This window comes from Mesoplodon mirus (assembly GCF_964341445.2).
Source record: "Mesoplodon mirus genome assembly, chromosome: 6".
Classification (NCBI taxonomy): domain Eukaryota; kingdom Metazoa; phylum Chordata; class Mammalia; order Artiodactyla; family Ziphiidae; genus Mesoplodon; species Mesoplodon mirus.
Genome location: NC_138982.1, coordinates 38,129,763 through 38,153,254, shown reverse-complemented (window position 1 = coordinate 38,153,254; position 23,492 = coordinate 38,129,763). Strand labels below are relative to the sequence as shown.

Here is a 23,492-nt window from a genome sequence, read left to right as displayed (position 1 = left end):
TGAGACTTGCTGCTATCCTCTTCTCTCACTGAAATGAATAGAATGTTTATCTAGAGAGGTTGCTACATTAAAAAAAAGAAGCTAACAGCCTAGCAGAGTTTGATTTATCAAGAATTTGGTTGTCATTCTGGGTCATTTGGGCTGACGTATTGTTAGACACACTCAGTAAAAGTCAGCCCGAAAAGTGTCCTCTGTGAGACTGCACTTTGACTTCTATGAAGAGGAATGTTCACTTTAGCCTGTCAGCCACCACATATGTATGGAATCCCTACGATGTGCCGGAACTAGGGATGCAGTTAACAAGTTAGAGGTAGTCCCTTGTTTTGTGGAGCTAACAGTCCAGCAGGAACAAGGCACTTTGCCTAAGTGTAATGAATGCTAGAAGGAAGTGTTATCAGAGCCAATACAGGGGAACTCCCCTAACACCAGGACCTTGTATTAGCAGAAAGCTGCAATCTACTCAGGGACAAGATAGCCACACTTTTAAACCCTAGCATATCTACAGGATGCAACAGACTCCTATCAATAACCATGGCTCTCTCAAAGGAACAGGGGAAGACAGGATCCTCCTCAAAGGGGTACTTCCCACCTCCTCCCCACCTTCTCTTCCCCCAGGGATACCCCAGTGGAGGGGGGCTGTGATAGGCATTGATATGTCAGGATGGGGGTGGGGAGAAGGATGAGTATGAACGTTATAACCTATAGTCTGACTTAACTACTTCACACTATTATTTTTAGCTATTAACATGGTTACTCCCTATTCCGACATTCACTAAAATCACAATTTAAAAGGAATACCCTATGAATTATGTCTTCTTAATGAAATCCAATCATACACAGATTATTGAATTCTTGGTAAGTAAATGTAAGGCTGTGATGGAGCCTGAGGCTGGATATCCAGCTGCCGCCTGCCTTGTGCTCATCTCCCCACAACCATCCCATAACAAGGTGTCCAGGAAAAAGGGCCACCAGGTACAGAAGCAGGTACACACTTACTGTTGTCCTCAGCAACACGACGTCTGCTTCTTGCAAGGAACACGGGATGCAATTTGCCCACACGTGCCAAGCGGGTCTCCAGTAAAACACCAAGGGGAGCATCCCAAAGGAGAAGATAGATCCAGCAAGGCAGAGGGTTTTCCGGCAGCTCTGAGTCCGGTAGCCAAATATCTCCTGGGACAGAACCAAAATGACCCCAAACATTGATTAAGCACAACAAACAACAAATGAACAAATTGGAATTTTGGTGATGAAACTGGTGGGAGGGGCAGAGAGTGAAGAAGCTGAGGAAGGTAAGGGGAGTACAGAGTGAGGGGTTGAGGGAGTGAAGAAGGATTCCTGACAAAGATCCTTCCTTAAACCTGATCCCAGGCCTCCAAGAAGTTGTCATCTAACTGGGAAATTCAGTTTCTACAATTTCAGCACGTGGCTACCCCATGCCAAACACTATACTACATGATATGCTGTATGGTTTCAGTCTCTCAAGCATCTCCTGAATAGGATAATATGACCCTCACTCCATAAACGATGAGGCTTAGCTCAGAAAGGCTGAATGTAATGACTTGTCCAAGGCCACACAGTTGGCAAGTTCTGCTGTCTTGATTCAAACCCAGATCTGTCAGCCTTCAGGTCTTGAACTCAATCCACAGCCTTCACAGACGTGATCATGAGCCATGTGACAGAAGGACTGGGTGATGGCAGCAATGAATGATTCCCTTGGCTGGAACCAGGGCACCATCATGGGCAAGAGGGGCTAGAAAAGGCCTTGAGTTTGGAGTCAGGATTTGGTGAAAGTGTTTGACCAAAAGAGGATGAACAACTAAATCCCAGGTTGCCTTTAAGGGTTTGCGGTAGAGGGAGCTATGCCTTCCTACTCTCCTCTCTTGTTTAATAGCAAAAAGAATTTTACATCAAGGGGAAAACACCGCAGAGACAATTTAGTTTATTTTGGCTATTGAGCAGCTGCTACGTGCCATGAGGGTACAAATAACAAAAAGATAAGAGACCGACCTCTAATAAATGTATAATCTGGACAAACTTCTTCCTTCCAAGGGAAGCCTGGGACAGAATGGAAAACCACACCTGAAGCTTATGGCCTAGGTCCCACAGCTATATCCCACAAAGTCATAGGTGTACTTTATACTGGTTATAATGGCTACAGTTGAGAGGAAGGAGAGTGTCCGAGTTAAAAGCACATTCTCTGGACCAAAACACTTTGAGTTCAAAGCCTAGTGTGCCCCTTACTGGCTGTGACCTTGAACAAGTTAGTTAACCTCTTTACTCCTCAGTTTTGTCATCTATAAAATGGGGGTGCTGATAGTACCCCCTTCCCAGGGTTGCTGTGTGTTACTATGTACAAGTGCTATGTAAACATTTACTGCTGCTGCTACTATTTTACTATTTCCCCTAACATAGACCTGAAATTCGACCCCTGGGTTTACTGGATTTAGAGCTAAGTATTCTTAGTGTCAATAGTTCTGCTTTTGTTAGAATTGCCTGTTAGGATAATAATGGATCTGGAACATGCATCTTTAAATCCACCGACTTCTCTGTCTCAGTTGGTAAAGATATATTATCAGGAAAGTTTCTGTGATCCTTGACGGAAAGCTGCTTTCACGTGTAGTTACTAGGTTCCTTTCTCTCTTTTTTTTTTTTTTTTCTTGCTGGGCAGTGGCAGCTGCATCTTCCACTCAGCCACACAATCACGAGGGTAAACAACCAATATACGCACAACCATTCTGTCCCCGTACAACTACAGTATCCTGGTTTTCACTTACAGTATAGTATTCAATAAATTATATGAGGTATTCAATACTTTGTTATAAAATAGTCTTTATGTTAGATAAATGTGCCCAACTGAAGGCTAATATAAGTGTTCTGAGCACATTTAAGGTAGGCTACACTAAGCTCTGACATTCAGTAGATTAGGTGTATTAAATGCATTTTCAACTTATGATTTTTTTTTATTTTAATTTTTTTTTTTTTTACTCTTCCCATTGTAACTATCACTTTATCTTAGATCTACAGTTCCTTTCTCTTATTAGCAGTGCACGCAGGTGCCAAATGGCTTCCTCAGGTAGTGTCCACATCTGGCATGCCTCTGATAAAATGCTTACCTCACCTCAGAAATACAAGCTCTTGACTCATTTTGCAAAGTAGAATGTCTATCCCGACATAACTATTCTTCTGTTCCACACGCAAGCTGTTGCTCCCCAGACGCCAAGCCTGGGATGCTCTGTTCCCTCACCACGCCAGAAGCAATGTTTTGTTGGTTTCATACCAAGCAGGGTCCCAATTCTAAATTCTGGACACCTGTCTGAGCCCATCCCACTGTCTTTTCCCACATGCTTTTATTATATTCCTACACTTTGGAACAGATCAACTTCTACCCGCCCTCCCCATCTGGCCATTTTTTCATCTTTTTAAAATACTATATTTAAAAGGTTGCTTATCTTACCATTCAGTCTAGCTCCTCGTATAATATACTGAAGTTATGCCAGTTCTATAAGCACAAACCTCCCTGTCAACGTGCATTCTTTTACAGGCTATGCAATGAGAGCTCTATGTAGTTTCCAAAGTGTCTTCATGTTCATTATCAAAGTAAAGCAGGAACGATGACCTTCCATTTCCAGCTAAGAAAACTGGAATTTAAAGTGATTATAGGATTTCCTTGGTGGCGCAGTGGTTAAGAATCCTCCTGCCAATGCAGCGGACACGGGTTTGAGCCCGGGTCCAGGAAGATCCCACATGCCATGGAGCAACTAACACGTGCACCACAACTACTGAGCCTTCACTCTAGAGCCCATGAGCCACAACTACTGAGCTCACATGCCGCAACTACTAAAGCCCCTGTGCCTAGAGCCCATGCTCCACAACAAGAGAAACCACTGCAATGAGAAGCCCGTGCACCACAACAAAGAGTAACCCCAGCTCGCCTCAACTAGAGAAAGCCCATGCACAGCAACGAAGACCCAACACAGCTAAAAATAAATAAATAAACTTAAAGTGATTATAGTAATATTATTAACAACTAATAATTTGGAAACAGTGACGGCAGCTAACATTAGTGGAGCACTGAAACGCCTTTCACCAAGCACTTTATACACACTTTCCTTTTGTTGAAAAAGATTAACTAAGTTTCCCAATGTACGATGCTCATAAGTGACTCAGAGCTGGGCCTCCAGTCCAGGCCTCGGCAGCACACGGAAGACAATGTGAGCTGACCATTTCTACTCTAAGGCCCATTCTTCATTCTGTTTTTAATTGCAGTTCAATTGAAGAAATATTTTTTTAAGTGTCCAGAGAATAGCAGGCATGTGCTAGACACAGAGATAAATGAGACAATGCTTCCAGCCTCAAGAAGCTCATTAGTTTAATGGGAAGCTCCAGAGGCACATAAACAAATTAAACAAGTTTAGAGCAATACAAGTGTTATAGAGAGAGGTGACTATATAAATTGTCGTCTGAATTGGGTGCTATTAATAACAACACAGTTAGACCAGGAGTATCCCAGGAAAGCCAGATGAACACCCCCTAGTGATACCAGAGTGGTACGCTAAAAGCTTGCTTGCTGTCAGCCTGTGGACACAACACCAGTTAGTAGCTCATGACCCATAACCCATTGCCAAATTTTCAGTAGAAAAGCTGGAATAATGTGGACAAGGAGTATTCAGTTATTGCTTGTTGAAATGAGTTGAACTGTACTGACTTGAAGTGAATTACATTGCAGGGACTATTCATAGATACAGGGTTTAAAATTGCAAAACTTAGCCCAGTGCTGTTTCTTATCACCCCATAGCAATTTCCTTCCCACATTACAAAGTACCTTCCGTGTCTCCAAAAATGCTTGAGAGAACTGGGCCTGCTACCCTGCACTCCACCCACCCCTCCTCCCACAAAAAGGAGTCAATCAGTCAAAAAAAAAAAAACACGTTGGGAAAATGTCCAAAGAATATTACCCTCATGGCAGTCTACATGCATTACGGAATAGCGTGCTATCACTTTCATCATCCCCCTCCAACCCACAGATTCTCCTCCTCCCTCTGTGCCAGGGCGTCTACATCCTTTGCACCCCTAAGGGCTTAAAGTCTGTCTTCCAGGTGTACAGGCCTTCTCCCTTCTCCCCTATACTCAAGAAGTCAAACTATGCTCCCCGGAGCAATGATCTAAACTATCTCAGCCAACAGAACCTCTTAAGAGTCTACAGACCCTCTCCCCAGAAACACACACACATAAAGTTCTCCATAGAGATTCAGGGGGTTCCCAGAATCTAGAAAAGACGCTGCCCTAGAGGGTTCATAAGGCTAAATCAAGGCTGATCTTTCAGAGTTTACACTCTTTATGTGAACCTGGGGTCTGGCACTAGGTAAGCACTTAGTGAATGGAGAAGTGTGAAGACAGGAACTCATGGAAATGCAAGGGAGAGTGAGAGGGTGACAACAAAAGCAGAGCAGTGACTGACTCCAAAAAGCTCCATCGGGTGATATTATCACCTGGGAGCCACCAAGTCCTGAGGATGGTTCCCGGCCTTCTAGTCCCAGAGGCTGCCAGGAGAACACCTCTCCCAGAGAATACTCACATCAACCAGGTCTCAGAAACCGGGGTGTCATGAGAGAGGGAGATGTATGTACCTGTCACATGGACCAGATAAATACACGCTCAGGTATTAAGAGTTTGTTCTCTTCCCAGTGGCACCATTTCCACAGTTGTGATTGTCCTGCTGATGGAGCTGTAAGCAAGCACAGTGCCTAACTTGGGCTCTGGAATCCTCTCTGATGAAATCTCTCACCCTGACTGACATGCCTTCTTTAAATATATTCAATCAATTACAGTCAGATCCTGTTGGCCTGAGAGCCATTTATTCCCTTTAAGACAATTTTGCATTTCTCTACTGGCTTCATTAAACATTCAAAAGTGTAAGTGATTCATTTTTTAAAAGTTTACTTCCCTAAAGATAAGCTCTTTTCCCTTGTTTCCAAATGTTGGGAGTGAAGAGAATGTTTTGCTATAGTTTCCACGCAGCACAGCAAGTTGTGCTGCTGGAATGCAGTTTTTGTCACTGCCGATCTTCACCACACACTCTATTCAAATTTCTGTCTGGGTCATTGCCTGTTTCCCACTTTTTTGTGCTAGAGAACGATTTCCTAAGTGTCCTCTAAGTTAAGTTAACTTCTCGATCCAGCTGAGAAATTCTCAGCCTGAATGACCTAATCTTAAACTGGAGGCTCAAAAAGAATGGCCTGCAGACAGGTTTCTCGTTGGCCTGGTAAGTATTTCTTAAAACTTTAAATAGGTCCCCCAGTTATTTTCACATAAAAGCACTACCTTTTCTTTAAAATTAATCAGAAACTGTGACCTTACTGTACTCACATTCTTGCACTGTAAGAATCAACTGGGGACTAAAAAAATGATACAAATGAACTTATTTACAAAACAGAAATAGATTCACAGACACAGAAAACAACCTTATGGTTACCAAAGGGGAAAGGTGGGGGGAGGATAAATTAGGAATTTGGGAAGAACATATACACACTACTATATATAAAATAAACAACAAGGACCTACTCTATAGCACAGAGAACTATACTCAATATTTTGTAATAACCTATATGGGAAAAGAATCTGAAAAAGAATATATATATATATATATATATATATATATATATGAATAACTGAGTCTCTTTGCTGGACAACTGAAAATAACACAACAGTAAATCAACTATACTTCAATAAAAATAAATAAATAAAATTTTTAAAAAAGAATCCTCTGGGGAGCACCAAGAGACATGTACAAAATAGCCCAGGAACTAACCCAACACCACCCAATGAGACAGGGGATGATGCATTGTGATGTGTTCACACTACAAGATCTGATACAGCACTTCAAACAAATCAGCTCCCAGCAACACCCAAGAGTAGGGATGACTCTTAGTAATACAATAGTAAGTGAAAACAGTCAGTGCAAAGGCTTACATCAGCATGATAATCTTTTTATAAAGTTAAAAACGACTAAAATTTTAAAAATATTTTAAGGATACGCTTAGATAAAAGAAAACTATAGAAAGGAAGGCAAGGGAATGAAGACCACATGGTACAGGACAATGGTTACTTATATTGGGACGAGACAGAGAAAGAAGGGACACATTGTCAAACATAGGTTATTGTCAAAATTCTAGATTTTGTTTGAGTGGTAGGGTCATCACATTATTATAAGGAGTTAATTAAATGACTCAATTAATGCAATACAGCATGAGCAAAGAACAAGTGTGTCATGAACCAAAGATTATGGACAACTAATTGTGAACACCTGAAGTCTTAAGGAAAAAAGGAAGAATCAGCCAGAGCAAGTGAGAGATGCTCCCCTTTAAACGAGCAGGTGTTCCCCATTTCCCATGGTCTCTGCTATGCTTTCTCTTTTCCCCAACACTGAGGCTCTATGTCAACTTCTATTTCTCATCTCATCCTGGGCCTGTTCATTGGAGATACAACTTCTCTCTGTAGGCCAGTCGTTCTCAACCAGGAGTTATCTTGTCCCCCCGAGGACATTTGACAATGACTGGAAGTCACTCTCACCTGGGTAAGAGGTGCTACAGACATCTGATGGGTAGAGGCCAGGAAGGGTGTTAAACATCCTACAATGCAGAGGACAGCTGCCCCCAAAGTTCCACAAAAAAAAAAAAAAAAAAAAAAAAAAACATTATGTGGCCCAAAACTGTAGAGCTTGAGAAGCCTGCTGTAGGCATTTGCCCCACCTAGGCAGGTCTCTTGGTCCTAATGCCTAGAATGTCATCCTCAGCACCCAGAGGAGAACTAGAAAATTTTGATTTTGAAATCTACAGTAAACAAGGATAAGCACTTAATGCCAAATGACCCTAAGATCAGTAGTGGTCATAGGAAGTCATTTTGCAGATGAGGAAACAGGAGCTAAGAGAGAAAGCCAGCTGCCCCTATGGACTACACCCGCTTCCCTCCCTGAAAAGAACTACCCCTCTATCTCACTCTGCCCCAGCCACAAGGACATTTTCTTAAACTCATGGAGCAGTATCCTTTCTCGGGATCTTCCATTGCCTGGCGACTTCTCATCCTTTTAAGTCTCCTTCAAATGTTTCCTTCTCAGAGAAGCCTTAGATAATCTCCTATATAATCACAAGCCCCTGATCTCATACACCCTTTATAATACTTTTCTGGCATTTTCCCAACTGGCAATTTGTATATTTTTGCTTGCTTTTCTAACTGTTCTTCCTTTCTGTCCCCACAAGGCTTTAAGTTCTGTCAGTTTAGGATCCATTCAAGTTTGTTTCCTCCAATACTGTTTACCCGGCACCTAGTACATGATCTGCACATAGTGGGCACTGAATGAATGAATAAATAAATGAGTTATTGAACTGAGGGAAGGAAGAAAGAAGGACGGAAGGATTAAGAGAAAGAGGAAATGAAAATTAATAAACCCTACTTTCCTTGTCTTATCCCAAGAAGTTTAACTATATCCTATTTTGGGGCGTTCTAAAAATTAAATCAATGTACTGGGGGTCAAAGAAGAAAGGAGGCATAAGCAATCCCCAGACACTGTTCTGTGCCTTGGGCCATTAGGAAATGTTAACTAGTCTCATCATTTACATCACACTTAATCTCTAAGGCTAGGTTTCTTGAACAAGTGCTTTAATTTTTCTTTTTCTTCCTCCTTGTCATCTGTCTCCAGGAGTTGAAAAGATGCCAAAGGTAAGGCTGAGTTTCCCAAGCTCCTCACCTTCAACAGAGACAAACCAAGTGCCTGGGCTCGAAGGGACAAACTGATTTGGACTTCTGCCACCCAGGCTCCTGCTCTGGACCAAAAGGTGAGTTCACAATTACCTTTGGGCGAGCTGTGCTAATTTCCTGGTCTTGGAAATTACTTTACAGTAAAATGATTGTTAAAATATATAAAGAAATACTCTGCAACAATAACTACTTAACCACTGAGTCCCATTTTCCATTAACAGCACTGACATCCATTGAATGGTGCAAGTGTGAGCCTTGAGGGAGGAGATCCTTGGGAGTCTAGTGACATGGCTGCCATTCACTGTCCTGTGGCAGAAAGTTAGAAGGTCACTAAGCTCAATTTCATTCTCAGGTCTGGGGTTTCACTTCTCTCTTATTCCTAGATTTGGAGTGCCCCCTCTCTGGCCATTGACTCCCAGTTTGCTTGTTCAGTGTTACCTCCCAAGACTGCTATGGGAAAGAGTGGAATGACTCTGTCAGGCCCCAGAACAAAGGAACTCCACATGAATATGTTTAGGTGCTGCATCCCCAGCGTAAAGCCTTCAAGGCATGTTTGCTTCTGTTCAATTTATATTGTCTACTGTGTCTAAGGCCATGGGTAAGGTAGGTCTGTTAGAGATAAATTTCCCACCCTCAAGGAGCTGACAGGAGAGGTGATGGATTAAAAAATACAATGCAGGGCAGAAAATATGAAGTGTCATGTGAAAAGCACAGAGAGAAAAATGCTATTAGTTTAAAATGATGATGATACCCAACTGAGATAATAATTAGTAAAAGCTTACCAGGAGGACTGACAGAGGTGAACTTGGGGAGAATTGTTAGAACTTCAGTAGTTGGGAAAGGATGGTAGGAGGAACAAGCCTTGAGCAAAGGGACAGCATCTGGAAACATGGAGTGTACCAAAGAACAAAATGTGAGTTTCAGGTAGCACAGGTCCATGTATTGTGGTGTTCCAATTAACCCTGTCCTATATGGCCAGAGAATGCAACTTTGGGTGAGACTTTGGGATTCTAAGACATGTCCTGTACTCCAGCTAGCCATTGATCAAAAGAGAGTTTTCCAAACCCTTAAAAACTACAGCTACATCTCTCCCCCTCCACAACCAGCAAGTGGACCTCTTGCAACTTTCATAAAGCTGGGTCCTCGGGCAAAGTCAGGGACAGAGAGGCCTCTGCCTATGGCCATTCCAGTTGGGCAGCAGTCTGGTTATGGAAGCAGGAAGATGGGTTTGGGGCTTCAGTGTCCTTTGACCTAATCAGGGTTACCTTTCTCAGCCCAGGAGGCTCCCAGCCTGGGCTGTGGAAACTCCTCCTTGTCACACCAGTGGGCTGGCAGAAAAGCAACCTGTCCCACCCGTCAGTGGCAGGCAGGGTGGTGCTCCCCTGCCCTGTGGATAACTGTGCACCCAAACTTGGCTGAAGCTCATGAAACACACAGTTCATGTGAATAATAACTTGTTATTATGTCCCAGTCACCCTAAATATCTTTTTTCCATATTCTGTTTTAATCCTCATAACCCTACAAGGAAGGTAATATCACCTGGGGGTGAGACTGAGAAAGGTAAGTTTCAAGGAGGTTAAGGAAGGCCCTCAGAGTCACCCAGCTAGTAGGTCACAGGGACTTTCCACCAATAGGGCTGCCTCTCATGCAGACACTCCTTCCCCTGCTCTCTGATAGTCTCATTTGGCAGGTGTCACCAGGAACAGTGTTTGAACACTTGCTGATTGTTCACATTTGAGCTAATGGATGCACTGCCCAGACAGGCTCTTAGGTTCCCCTTAAACAGGTTTTCACAAGCTTCAGACTGCAGAGAGAGAGGAAATAGGAGAGAAGGACTCCACCCAGCAACCAGAAGGTGGTTTCTGCAAGCAACATCTTAATCTTCTGGTCTGGTAATCTTGGGCAAGATGCATTTTCCAGATTCCCATGTGATGCTGAAATGAAAACTTCTCTTGCTGGTGATGTCTGAGTAGTGTAAGACAGGTAGAACTCAGATAGATTGGTATCCGGGACACCATCTGGTCTGGGCAGCCTCCTCAGTGCACAGGAGAAAGACCCAAGACAAAGCAGAGCAAGGGGAAATGTTCAACACCCGTTTCTGCCACTTACTAGTTTTAGCATCCGGAAGTCCCTACCCCACCTAGAAAATAATAATTGCATTAATGCCTACCTCACAAAACTGTTATTGACAATAAAATGGGACAACAGTGGTGAAAGCATGATTCAAATAGAAGTTGTTCTTATTATGAAGGCAGTTAGACTTAAAGTTAATTGATAAACCCTCATGGATGCCCTGACATGGCTGCTTCCACGCCCTTCTCACTCAGATCTCAGCTTCCCTGACCACACAGCCTAAAGAAGATACCCAATCACTCTCTTCCCATCATCCTTTTTAAATCTCTACAAGCCCTTGTCATTATCTGATATTTTTATTATTTGTTTATTTTTTATGATTGGTCCTAGAATGTAAGCTTCACAAGAGCAGAGCTTCGACCTATCTTGTTCATCGCTGGATCCCTGCACATAGCAGTACACTTCCTGGAACACAGGAGGCCCACTCGTATTTTTTGATTGAACAAATGGCTCCAATTACATTGTTGAATATTACTAGACTCCTAAACAGAGAGGCCAAGAATGACAATTCCACACTGTTAGCATGTGAGGAATCTTAGCAAACATCCAGTCAAACATCATTTTTCAAGAGGAGAAATCTGAGATCTTAGGAGAATTCTCAAACAAGGGCACACAGAAAGAGAGAAAGCATAGGAAAAAGCAGTGATCTCCTTCCAAAGTCAGACTTCCACTCTTTGATCAATGGAGAATTTATCTTGACAATTGACTGTATCCTCAAGGATTCTTATTGGTCTTTATTCCCAGGTATGATTATTTGTCACTTACCTTAGGATTTTAGAAAATGAAAGAGAGGGAAGTATGCTATCTGAACTCTGAAAGAGAGAAGGGTCAGAGATCCGATCCTACATTTCTTTCACAATATGAAACACCCACACCTCCAGTGAAGCAAACTCTACTTCCTGGGGAAGTCTGTTTCATTTTCAGACAACCTTACTAATAACTACACCATGTACCAGACACTGGGCTGAAGCCCAGAAGGTGGTACTCTGAGCTCAAACAATTCCCTCTCAACCAGAACAACTCCATTTCTATCCGTCCAAACAGTATAAAATCAGTATAAATATATTGATCTTCCATTACAAATTTATGCCTAAACAAGGGCTTCTGTATATAAAAATCAATTTGAAAATCATTGTATTTATTACCAAGCTCTCTTGCTGAGATGGCCTGAAATCTTTTCCATATAGTAGAAGTGGGTGGAAAGCATTCCTAGAACAACAGTTACCACCTTTTTAGAATGAGAAACCCTTTCTTAACATTGCTGGTGAGAGATAAATTGTTAAAACTGCTTTGGAAAGCAGTTTGGCATTCTATAGCAAGGCTAAAGATATGCATGCTGTGTGATCCAGCAATTCCACTGGTAAGTGTCTTCTCTACAGATATGTATGCACATGTGTACCTGGGGACGTGAACAAGAAAAACTCAAAGCTTGAAACAATCGAAAAGTCCATCAACAATGAAACTGACATTTTTTAGTATAGTCTTACCATGTTCTATTCTGACACAATGAAAATAAATAAGCTCTAATTTTATGCAATAATATGGATACATCACAGAAGAAGAAAAACACAAAAGAATATAATCGATGTGATTTCAATTGTATAAGCTTCAAAAATATTGTTATGGAATTGTTAGAAAAAATCTTTTTTAAGGCAAGAAAATAAGAATTACAGAAGACAAGTAAGAGGTTACTTCTACATTGGAGGAGGGAGACAGAGAGGGTTATGATTAAGGAGGGACCCAGGAAAACATCTTGAATGCTTGCAGTGTTCTACCTTCTGATCCAGGCAATGACCGTATGAGTTTTGATTTATTATTAAATTGATTGTATATATTTTTTGCACATTTACTTGACAGCTTTTAAAATGCTGCACACTCTCAAATGATTGAGTTCTACGGCTGGAGAACTGTCAATGCTTGGAGGCTGTCAATGCTTGTTGGGCATACAAGTCCTTGGACACATAGCGATAACTCTTGAGAGTCGTAGCCAACAGACAGGTTTGCAAACACTGATGTAGAGGGGGAAAGCATTGGGTTGGAGATGGGCAAGCCTGGGCTCTAGTCTGAACTCTGGTTTTATTATATAATCCCTTTCCCCTCTGTGGGCCTCAGTTTTACCCTCTGTAACAGAGGGGGTGGAATTATATGATCTCTTGAGTCCCTCTAAATTTTGATGTCTGTAGTTCTTATAACAGACATCAATCTTATGTAGATTGATGAATCTTATGTAGATTCTTATAATAGGAATCTCACGAATATCACCTATGTGACCAGCTTGCAGTCCCCTCATAGGTGCACATCAAAGGTCATAAATCCCTTCCATGGCGATGCCTGCCTCCACTTCAAAGCTGCCCATGTGGCCTTCACTCACGTTTTAACATTCCTTTAAGGAAAAATAGAGGGTAGTTTCTATTGCACCATTTGTGCAAATTGCTGCCAATGTATTGTGCAGACAACCTGCTTGAGACCATCAGACAGCCTTCCAGAAGAAGGAGCATACCACATGCAGGAAGCCCCTTGCCTGGCCCTGAGGATGGGAGCTGGTATGCCACTCCCATTGTGAAATTGTGTGACTTCCTGGCCACTGTGCCATATTCATCAACTGAGCATCAGAATTCCCCAATGTGAAAAGACTACATGATTCATTTCCATAACTGGTATTCAGACCTAAGCACCGCCTTGGGGAAGGTTTCTTGCAATTCTGTAAGATGGCACCACCAAGCCATGATGCTTGATTCTGGTTTTAACTGACAGAAAAGAGGCCTCATAATCTGCTGGAGAATTTCAAGCAAATGGATCTAAGTGGTAGATGATGAAGTTAGGATAGGTGATAAGGAAATGAAAGACCCAATAAAAATGGAAAATTTGGGGGGAGAGTAGTGGGGCAAAAGGGAGACCAGAATTTCTATCTTTTCAAAATATTCTGGGATGTCACACCCAACTAGAGGATAATTCAAGACACAATGTTAGGCCAGATAGTTATGATATAATCTCAGGTATTCCTTTTATGCTTTTATTATTACAGAAGCAATACATGCACATTTTAAAGATTAGAAAAGGAAAATACAACAAAAAACTTTACATTCCTGCAACCCAGAGATTCCTGCAGTTAACAACATGCTGAATATATGTTGTTTCTTTCACCAAAATGAAACCATACTATAAATGCTCTTTTCTGATCTGCTTTTTCATTCACTGGCCTCCATTTGTCCATGTCAGTGAGTTTTTATCTCAACCAAAACCCAAATTATATTCAAATTTTTCAGTGGACCCACTAAGTTCCACTACAACTGGTTTTTCCAAACCAGTGTGGCACTACTCTATTTCTTAACCTTGAAGATAATTAATAAATTTTCACCTTATAATTATCTACTAAGTTGTACAAAAATGTTTCTTGTGCTTTAATATAGGTATTATATAATATTTCACAATAAAAGAAAAGGGGAAATGTCATACACTCCTATATGATTAACATCATAATTTTCCTGGTTCTTTTAATCTAGATCTTTCCCTATTTCATGATAATGACTTATGGAACAGCCAGTACTTCTGCAAGGGTTCAAATGTTAATAGCTACATTCCTAATGATTTCAGATTTTACACAAAGACAACAAATAAATGACCTAATCTTCAGCTGCTTTTACTTTAATGGGTTTTATTTTAGAAATAATAACATCTATCCCACAAAGCAATAGTTAAAAAAATACAAAGTTTTTGTTTATAAAGAATTTAATCGTTTCAAAATATATCTGTATACAAAATCATCACATTGTACACCTTAAACTTATACAATGTTATATGTAATTATGTACCGATAATGCCAGGGGAAAAAATAAAAAGTCTATGAGCAAGAAAGAAAAAAAAAGACCTTAATTTTTGTTTTGTTATTTTGCATTCTAATAAAAATAGAGGTGTGATTTTATGTCGATTTAAGTTTGACTATAAACCAAACCAAAAAAGGGATTTCCTCTTGCGAGACGCAAGTGGGAAGAGATATGGGAACATACGTATATGTATAACTGATTCACTTTGTTATAAAGCAGAAACTAACACACCATTGTAAAGCAATTATACTCCAATAAAGATGTTTTAAAAAAAGGGATTTCCTTAGCACAGTGCTTCCAAATCAGTTTTACACACAGTGCAGATCAGATAAGTAGATGAGGTTGCTTGAAGCTGGAGGGGATCAATACCTCAACATTCCTATATGAACCCCTGTAATCCATCTGTAGCACCCCCAGCGCCATCCATGATATACCAACTGGGTAGCCTTGCCTTATCCTATATTTATAGTAAAACAACACCTTCTTTTCTCTTACTTCTCTCAGTCTAATCAGAGTCGTAACAGGCAAAGTTGTACTTAAAATGAGTATGTCCTATAATTACACATCATTCTTAGAAATACCCTCTTACCTACCAATATGTGTTTATTCAAGCAGGTTTTTGTTTGTTTCTATTTTGCAAATGTCTGCCTCTACCTTGTTGTTCCTTCACCTAGGAAAAAAAAATCCTAGCAATCTTTAAATTTTATTCAAATAAAACTTGCTCTATGAATCTTCCTCAGTCAGAATTCATCACAAGTTTAAAACCAAACTCATTACCCACACCCTCTTCTCTCTCTGAATCACCACTACCACCATACAGCCAGTTATGTGACTCAGAAATCTAGGGATTCCCTTCAATATTCTCCCCCTCCTCCATCAGCGTCTAATTAGCTCAAGGTCTATGGATTGTATCTCCTAGATTTTTCTCAAATTGGTCTCCTCTGCTTCATCACTGATACTTCTCTCCTATTAGTTCAACCTCTAGGCTTACTAGAATCACTGCAAGACCCCCCATTTCAGTTCCACGTGCACCTGCACTGTTGTCCATGCTGCTACAGAGTTACCTTCCCAAACACCTGCTTTCAGTTCCTTACTAGAGTAACCAAACAACCCGAGTTGTCTAGGATTGAGGGATTTGGGGGGATGTGGGCTTTCAGTGCTAAAAGCCAGAAGGTCCAGGTAAACCAGGATGGTTGCCTTAGATACACCCTTCAATCACTTTAGAATGGCAGACAAAGCTCTTCCTAACCTTCTCCACACTATCCTCTGAGCCTCTTCTCTCTGTTCTTCCCGTCCCACTCCACCACACACACATACACCCTGCACACCAACCTTGCCAAGCTACATTCAGTTCTCTGAATGGAATGTGCTCTGCCTTTTTACATCTCAGTACCTTTGTACATTGTGTCTCCTTGATTTAGAATGTTCTTTGTCTTATCTGGGCTTGCTGGTAAACTCCTATTCGTCCATCTAGATTATCTTCAGTTGGCACTTTTTCACTGAGGTCATCCAGGAATTGGCTGTAGCTTCCTCTCTGTTCCCACAGCACCTTGGATATACTGCTGTCATAACACTAGCCCACTGAACTGTACCCTCTATCAGATATTTGGCCCTAGGACTTCCCTCTGTATCCCTAATACCAAACACAGGGACTCATACACAGAAAGTGCTCAAGAAGGAAGGAAGGAAGGAAGGAAGGAAGGAAGGAAGGAAGGAAGGAAGGAAGGAAGGAAAGGTAAGTCCTTAGATCACTTTGTCTTCCGTGTAGAACTTATATTTGGGTTAATTGAATAAAATGTTTGCTTCTTCCATTAAAGCATTAGGTCATTGAAAGCTATATCTATCTTCACAGCATCCACACTGCAGAGACTCATTACATTTGTTCAACTGATATGGTTTATCTATTGTTTAAGGCTGAGAAGAGATGGTGACATGAAGGTCTTTGCTGGGGGACATGTCAAGAGGGACTGCAGGGATGTATACATGTAGTCTAAAGGTATAAATTGAGTGCTATTCCTTCCCTGTATGTGACTGCCATGGATTTACATTTGCAACAACCATTTCTCTTAAGGGGAAATCTCTTTATTGCTAAACAGATAGGAGAGTGGAGAATTGGAATCTCCCAACTAAACCAGGCACTGGAAACAGCTGAAACAGCTCTACCCTTAACTAGCTTCTCTGCCTATTGAGAGAAAATGATTCCTTGCTCAGTTGTCATATACCCCTATTTCAAAGCCATAAGTAAATATTTATACCAGAGTGTCTAAACATGGGACTGCCAACCATATGCATCAGAATCACATGGACGTTTTTGAAAAATGCAAATTCCTGGACCACCACCACAAATTTCAGAGGGTAGGGCCATAGGACCAGGGCATTTCCAGCTCAGTATCTCCACTGATTCTTATGCACATGGCATCTGGGAAAAGCTGATCGATACAGTGAAGGAGACTGCCATTTAGACCAAGTAACATTTCTTCTCTCAAATGACTATTATAATGGTAACTACCTAATAGGGTTGATGTGACAATTAAAAAATATGTTGCCTATAAACTATTTACACAATGCCTAACACAAGGCAAGTGCTCAGTGTGTATGAGCCAGTACTGCTCCTAGACTTTGAGTTCCTTGGTGAAAGAACATGTCTTTTTCATCATTGTATTGACCTTGACATTTTGGCATCCAATATATGAACCTACAGATAATCGGCCCCCAACAAATTTAGTTGCATTGAACTTTGATCTTGAATAAGGTTGGAGGGAAAATTTAAAACAAAATGCCATTTTTACTAAAATTGGCCAAGATCTTTGGCAAGTGTTGAAAACTGACTCAAAAGAGTTACAAGGGCATTTTTTTATAAAGTTGGTAGGATCCTTCATAAAGTGGCACAACCTTTCTAAAAAGCGATTCAGTAAATTTATCGAGTCTTAAAAGTGTTCCTAATTTTTGTTGCAGTAATATAATTATTATTTCTAGGAATTCATCATAAGGAAATAATCTGAAATGAAAAGCTAAAATTCTACGTTTTTATACACAAGAGGAAAACATGCACACGCACCAGAAAGAACTTAACTGTCTGACATTTGGAGAACAGTTAAGTAAATATGACACCTCCACAAAATAGAATGTTATTCAGTCATCAAGTTGAAATTTACAATAAATTTTTTATGAAATAGGGAAAATGTATCATGTGTTAAATGAACAAAGGCATTTATGGGTTGAGTCCGATAATGTTGAAGAAAATTTGTAGAAAAAAAAGTTAGCCAAAAATATATCAAATGTTAACAATGATAGAACCACAGTGATGTTTGTCATATTTCGTTATATTTTTCTGTGCTTTCAAAATTTTATAAAGTAGAATAAAATATATTTTAAAATAAAGTCAGAAAGTAATATTATCTTTAAAAGTAACTGAGTATTTTACTTCTGGAAACATGGAGTAGACTTACTTTTTCCTCCCAATAAGTTCAACTAAAATCCGTGAACGTTATGTAGAAAACAAACATAAGAAGGTTGAATGGTGGAGAGAAGGCAGATCGACTACAGAACTTGGGAACCAAGGAAACAATGACTCAGTAGTGAGTTCTCTGGGTTTTCTCTTTGCCTCATCTATGACTTGGATCAAAAGAAGCTGGCAATGGAAAAAGACACACACACACACACACACACACACACACACACACCCCAAAAGCCTGATCTCTCTAGCCAAATGACCAGGAAAGGATCCAAAGTTCACACACACAAAAAAAACTGTGGCCCCACCCCACCTACACCAGCAAAGGCCAAGTGGGGAGTCTAGACTGCTCTTCTCCACATATTGTAAGGCAGAACCTCAACCCCGGCGGGAATGATGTTAGATAAGGCTGCATAAGGAGCCAAGACTTTCATTCCCACCAAGTAATAGCAAGCACCCTTTTCCCTGTGGTATCAGTGGAAACTATATGAAGCCTAGACCACCACTCCCAACCAGCAGTAACAAAGCTCCTCTCCTCCTCCTCCTCGTCCATGCTAGGGTGTTGTCAGAGGAAGCCCAAGGAGAGCAAGGTTTTTTACTACCCCCTAGCAGTCGTAACATCCCCTCCTGCAGCATCAGTGGAGGTCATGTGAGGAGGAGCAGTGAGGCACTTCTAATTCTCCAAGCCAGAGAGTTATCACTGGAAGCCTAGTGGTGCTGAAACTTCCACCCTCAACCAACAATAATGAGGAGCTTCCCCCACCTCAAGTGTCAATGGTGATTGAGTAGGTTACCTGGACTTTCCCCACCAACTGGCAGTAATGAGGTCATGCCCTACTCTTCCTCTGCTGGAACAGTGGCAACAGAAGCCAACTAAGGTATAAGTTTTAAATAAGATCCAGAGTCTCATAACATAATACCTGAAATGTCCAGTTTTCAATTTTTTTAAAGTCATACCAAAAAGAAGAAGATCTCAAACTGAATGAAGAACAGAATCAACAGATGACAACGCCAAGATAACAGACATGTTAGCATGATCTCATAAAGATTTTAAATCAGCCATTGTAAAAATACTTTGAGGACCAACTACAGTCGCACCAAAAAAAATGAAAAAAAGAGAATATCTCAACAAGAAATAGAAGATCAAAGTAGAACAAAATGGAAACTTTAGAACTGAATAATACAGTGCCTGAAATTAAAAACAAAAACAAAAACAAAAAAACTTCAATGAATGGACTCAACAGTAGAATGGAGGGAAAAGAAATAATCAGTGAAATGAAAGATAGAATAATAAAAATTGCCCAAACTGAACTACAAAAAGAAAATAGTCTTTAAAAAATAAAACCATAAAACTGGTGAAACTATTAAAAAAGATCTTATTATTCATATCATTAGAAGAATAATAGATAATTTAAATAACCCTGGAACTATCAAGAAAATTGAATCTATACTTTTGAAATTTCTAAAAAAGAAATCCCTGGGAGTTCCCCGGTTGCCTGATCATTAGGATTCTGGGCTTTCACTGCCCTGGCCCAGGTTCAATCCCTGGTTGGGGAAGATCCAGCAAGCCTCATGGTGCAGCCAAAAAAAGAAATCCCTAAGTCCAGGTGGTTTCACTGAAAAATTCACTAAACATTTAAAGAAGAATTAATATCAATCCTTCACAATTTCTTCCAGAAAATAAAAAAGGATGAAACATTCCCTAATTCATTTTATGAAGTTAATGTTACCCTGATAACAAAACTAGACAGTATTAGAAAAAGAAAGGAAGAAAGGAAAAAGAAAGCAATCAAACTGTGACCAATATCCCTTAGGAGTATAGAAGCAGATGTTCTAAATGAAGTACTAACAAATAGAATTCTGCAATATGCTAAAAGAATTATGCACCATTATCAAGTGGTGTATTCAAGGGATACAAGACTACTTCAACATTCATAAATCGATCAGTGTAATCCATCATGTTAACCGAGTAAAAAAAACAAAAAAACAAAACAAAACAAAAACACAATCATATCAATCAATACAGAAAATACATCTGACAAAATTTCACAGCCATTCATGGTGAAAACTCTCAGAGAAATAGGAATAAAAGGGAACTTCTAAAAAAAAAAACGGGAACTTCCTCAACTTGACAAAAAACATCTTTAAAAACATACAGTTAACATTATATCTAATGATGACAGACTGAATGTTTTCCCCATAAGATCAGGAGCAAGACAAGGTGTCTATTCTCACCACTTTTATTCAAACACATTACTGGAGTTGTAGTTAGACAAGAAAAAATAAATAAACAGCATACAGAAATAAAATTGTTTCTACTTGCATATGGCATGATTTCTATTATAGAAAATCCCAAGAAATCTACAAACAGAAAACCTCTTAGACTCTTGGAACTAATAAATGAGTTCACCGCAGTCACAAGGTACAAGATAAACATACAGAAAGCAATTGTATTTCTGTATCCCAGTAATGAACATGTGAATACCAAAACTAAAAATGCAAGATGATTTACCGTCACTCAAAAAATGAAATATTTAGATGTAAATATAACAAAATATGTACAGGACTCGTATATTGAAAGCTACAAAATGCTAATGAAATAAACTAAAGAAGATCTAAATAAATGGAGAGACACGCCATGTTGATGGTTTGGAAAACTCAACAGAGTGAACATTTTAATTCTCTACAAATTAATATATGGGTTTAATATAATTTCTATGAAAATCTCAGTAAGATTTTTTGTAGATATAAACAAGATTATTATAAAATTTGGAATATGGAAAAGCAAATGAACTATAATAGCTAAAACAATTTTGAAAAATACAAATGAAGTAGGAGCAACAAGTCTACCTGATTTCAAGACTTATTATATAGCTACCTTAATCAAGACTGTGTAGCATTGACACATAGCTCAGCAGAACAGAATAGAAACCAAGAAATAGACCTATAAAAATATGCCCAGCTGATTTTTGACAAATGTGCACAAGTGATTTAGTGGAGAAAAATTAGCCTTTTTAACAAATGGTACAGGAGCAATTGCACATCCATAGGCAAAAAATGACCCTCAACCTAAGTCTCATACCTTATACAAAAATTAACTCTCAATGGATTGCACACTTAAATATAAAACATAAAACTTTAAGGCCAAAAACAGGAAAAAATATTGGGGCTTGTGGCTGCACAAAGAGTTCTTAGACTTGACTTCAAAATCACAGTCCATAAAAGGAAAAAAATGATAACTTGGAATTCTTTAAACATTTGCTTGTGAAAATTTTTGCCTTTTAAGAGGAGGAAAAGAAAATCTATTGACTGAGTGAAAATATTTGCAAGCCATACATCTAACAAAGGACTGGTAGCCGGAATGTATAAAGAACTTTCAAAACTCAACAGTAAAAAAAAAATACAATTCAACTAGACAACTGACAAAAGACATGAAGATGTAGATGGCTAACAAGCACACAAAAAGATGTTCAAAATCAATAGCCATTAGGGAAATGCAAACTAAAACCAGAGCGAAATATCACTACATACCTATCAAAATGGTTAAAATTTAAAATAGCGACAATGGTAAATGCTGGTGAGAATGTAAAGAACCTGAATCATTCAGACATTGCTGATGGGAATGTAAAATGGTACAGCCAATCTGGAAAACAATTTGGTACTTTCTTTAAAAACTAAATATGTAACTTCCATACAACCCAGTAATTGCTCTCCTGAACATTTATTCCCAAGAAATGAAAAATTACATTCACACAAAAACCTATACACAAATGTTTATAGCAGCTTTATTCATGATAGCCAAATACTGGAAACAACTCAGATGACCTTTAATGGATGAATGGTTAAATAAAACATGGCGCCATGGAATACCATGGAACACTACTTAGCAATAAAAAAGAATGAATTCTTAATATACACAACAACCTGGATCAATCTCAGGAAATTACACTGAATAAAAAATTCAATCTCAAAGTTTACATACTGTATGACTATGTTTATATAACAGTCTTGAAATGATGAAATCATTGAAATAGAGAACAGATTGGTGGTTGCCAGAACTTAAGGAGGGAGTGCAGACAAGAAGGAAATGGATGTGGCTATGAAAAGGCAAATAAAGTATCCTTGTGGTAATGGAAATGTTCTGTACCTTGATCGTATCCATGTCAATTTCCTGATTGTGAGATTGTACTATAGTTTTACAAGATGTTACCAATGGGTACACAGAATCTCTCTGTATTATTTCTTACAACAGCATGTGAATCTACAATTACCTTTACAAAAAAAAAAAAAAGACAAAAAAATGAATGTGTCAGACTAGATTATTTCTGAGTGACTTTCTATACCTGAAATTCCATGATTTGAGGGGTCTAAGGATCCATTAGGCTCTTGCTGATAAATAGGTGCACTGTGTCTAGCAGGCAAAGCTTCTTACAGATCTGGGCAACCTCAAAATGAGCACAGGTATGAAACTAAATCAGACAGATCCTACAGATCTATATCTATTTAGAGATGGAAGAAACAGAAGCCCGACAAGGGAAATTCCTCACACAAAATCAATGGTTAATGGAATAATTCATGCTAGAAAGAGCCCAGGCTTCTAAACAGGCCCTTTCCACCATGGCAGTTTGTAAATATCTACTGCCCTCACTGACAGCCTGTCCAAACTGTTAAACACCACCCAGCCCCAGTCCTTTCAGAGCTCTACTCAATGAGCGCTGGTGGATAAAGAAAATGTGGACAATCTTAACAAGTAACATTTTATTATAGCAATAAAGTAAAAGTTTTTTTAAAAAAGAATGAGACCAGAAAGGAAAGGAAAAGAACAAGTCAATGTTTTCTGTAAAGTACCAGATAAAAAACATTTTCAGGTTTGTAGGCTATACAGTCTCTCTCACAACTATTCAGTTCTGCTGTTGTAGTGCAGAAGCAACTAGAGACAATCTGTAAACAAATGAAGGATCTGTTTTCCAACAAATCTTTATTTACAAAACAATCAGTGGGCCAGATTTCACCCACAATCTGTAGTATGCAGACACCTGCCATAGAAGAACAACAGAAGCATTTAATGTGTGCACCTGCAATGACAGTACCTACCTAATGGGGTTATTATAAATTTTAAATGAAGCATCACATGAAAAGTGCTTATCAAAGGACATAGGTCCTAGTAAGTAGTCAATAACTACGACTATTACAATTATTAGGCAAGAATTGTAAGCAGCTCTTTTGCCCCTTTTCTGTTTGTCCATCTCTGTTTCCCTCAGACCTTATGAGATCACTAAGTAACATTTAACCTAACTCCTGTCTTATGCTCTACTGAATGTACACAA

General features: G+C 39.5%; 1 protein-coding gene across 1 annotated transcript in view; it reads right to left on the bottom strand.

Annotated features, from left to right (window-relative positions):
- ATP13A4 (ATPase 13A4) overlaps positions 1-23,492 on the bottom strand; it is a 146,119-nt gene that overhangs the window by 106,463 nt on the left and 16,164 nt on the right. The window contains exon 2 of the mRNA XM_082624218.1: positions 997-1,170. Within this exon, the coding sequence (XP_082480344.1) occupies positions 997-1,170 (174 nt within the window). The remainder of the gene's footprint in view (positions 1-996; positions 1,171-23,492) is intronic.